This window comes from Schistosoma mansoni, chromosome 6, assembly GCF_000237925.1.
Source record: "Schistosoma mansoni strain Puerto Rico chromosome 6, complete genome".
Taxonomy (NCBI): Eukaryota; Metazoa; Platyhelminthes; class Trematoda; order Strigeidida; family Schistosomatidae; genus Schistosoma; species Schistosoma mansoni.
The window spans coordinates 1585547-1587726 of record NC_031500.1 but is presented as its reverse complement, the minus strand read 5'-3'; the positions used below and the strand labels follow the sequence as shown (position 1 = coordinate 1587726).

Here is a 2180-nt window from a genome sequence, read left to right as displayed (position 1 = left end):
ATGTCAGAAACTCAAACATCACTATTAGTTATTGGGGCTGGTCTGTCAAGGACTGGGACGTTGAGTATGAAAAAAGCATTGGAAATAATTTATTCCCAACCATGTTATCATGGATTTGAACTTGTTACCAGAAAACAATGTGACATCGCTAAATGGCAAACGCTTGTCGACGAAGTTCGAACAACTCATTGTGAGGAGAAGATACATAGATATTTGAGTGAGATATTGGTTGGTTATGTAGCTGTGACTGATGTTCCATCATGTGCATTCTACAAAGAGCTGATGAGTATATATCCGAATGCAAAGGTAGAATAGGTGGTATTTTGTTGTATGTTAAGATTTTTGAAAATTGTTTAATACATATATGTGTTGGTTATACAACGGAATGATGACCTTATACCCTAATGCAAAAGTGGAATGTGAGGTCATTGCAAAGATACTTTTAATCTCTGTAATTTTTTATTTCAAATTATTGATAACTCTGGCACTCTTATTTAGTATATGGTTATATATCACAACGGCTGAGAACACGTAATAATTACCTCAGAACTTCCTGAATTGAAAAATAATATTTTCGTTGTTTCTCAAAGGCCTCACCACTCTTTCCCTTATAATCATTCATCTTGATTAATAACGCAAACTGTAACTATTGTAAATAGCCGATGTCGGTGATTTGTGTTGACGATTTGGCTATTAAGGTCATACGGGAACGATGTGAACTAGCTCACGCCAAATTTACATCTCACGGCAATACTCGACCTGAATGACCCTACAGTGATATCCAGGTGCTAGGGTTACTTTGATGACCATTTAGAACAAACTGATTATTGCCAGAGAAATGTGATGTAGGAAATGACGTAAGAACTAAATGGTGTAGTACTGTATGCGACGATTCATGGTGCATGACTGATCAATATACGTCAGTCATTATTGCATTTCACGATGTTCGATATCCTACCCGATATCAAAAATGTTCAGCCTCGTGAATGATATGACTAGGGATCATCGAAACTGCATTAACTCCACTCTATTTTCAATATATAAGCATTGTGAAAGTCGGGAATGTAAATAATGTAAATAATTAAACTCGGCTTCTGAAAGTTAGTCATTATGGACTTATCATATAAGTTTGAGATTCAAGTTATAATGAATAGTTTATCCATATCACACACATACTTGATTCCCAAATTTTACCTAAACACTGTTCTGGTATACACTTCAAATGACTTCTGAAATTTAATTTTTTGTCATATCGATAATACCATATCACAATATAATCTTCGTTTCATACAGGTTGTACTAACAGTACGCGATAAAAATGATTGGTTGACTAGTTTCCGACAAGTAATAATGCCAAAATCAGACGATCCAAGTAAAAAACAGTTCGAGGAAGCAAAAAGACGTGCAGGAGTCCCTGTTGAATTGGACAAACTTATCACTGACTCAATGAAACTAGCACTTCAGAAAGATGATCTTGATTTTGATGATGATGTAACGTTACTTGAATGTTACGAAAAACATATGAAGACTTTTCAGGAAAATATACCATCTGAGCGTCTTCTTGTACATCGATTTGCGGATGGTTGGGAACCATTGTGTAGATTCTTGAATGTAGATATACCAGCTAACGTGCCATACCCTAAGACGAATCAACGGTCCGACTTGCAAAAGCTAAGTGAATTATTAAAGAAATGTGGATCAATTGAGGAAGTTGCCAGAAAGCATCCAGGAATTCTATAAAACTGACTGTATTGAACATTGACGCCATTATTTGCTAATAAGTAAATTGTCGTCAAGCTTTGAATTCCACCTTGTTATTGACAACTATGTTAATTTTGATTGAAAATGTAGTCACTAAAATAAAGTATAATTTTCAGTATCTTCATTATTTTTTCGTCATACACATTAATCTACGTCAAAGACAGTTTGTTCATAACAGTCGAATAACTGAATGTAGGAATGAGGTGATTGGGGGCGGACGAGAAAATGGTTACTGAACAACGTTTAGATGTCGTGAATAGAATGTAGTAAATTTACTAATCAACTTGTAGGTGACCATGGATCTAAGTTTTATTGATATTTGGTTAGAATGTATGCTACAGGTAGCTTAGAATAAATCACTGGTGAGTGACGGAGACACAAGATATACATTATGCGAACCGCATTATAATTAGCGACCT

The 2180-nt window shown here is 35.1% G+C and overlaps 1 protein-coding gene across 1 annotated transcript; it reads left to right on the top strand.

The window, feature by feature from the left end:
- Positions 1-1740, top strand: Smp_119060 (putative nad dependent epimerase/dehydratase; the record flags this gene model as incomplete). The annotated part of the gene is made up of 2 exons (XM_018797906.1): positions 1-306; positions 1294-1740. 2 exons carry the CDS (start codon positions 1-3, stop codon positions 1738-1740), a joined length of 753 nt encoding a protein of 250 aa, XP_018652902.1.
- Between the last annotated feature and the right edge of the window lie 440 nt (positions 1741-2180).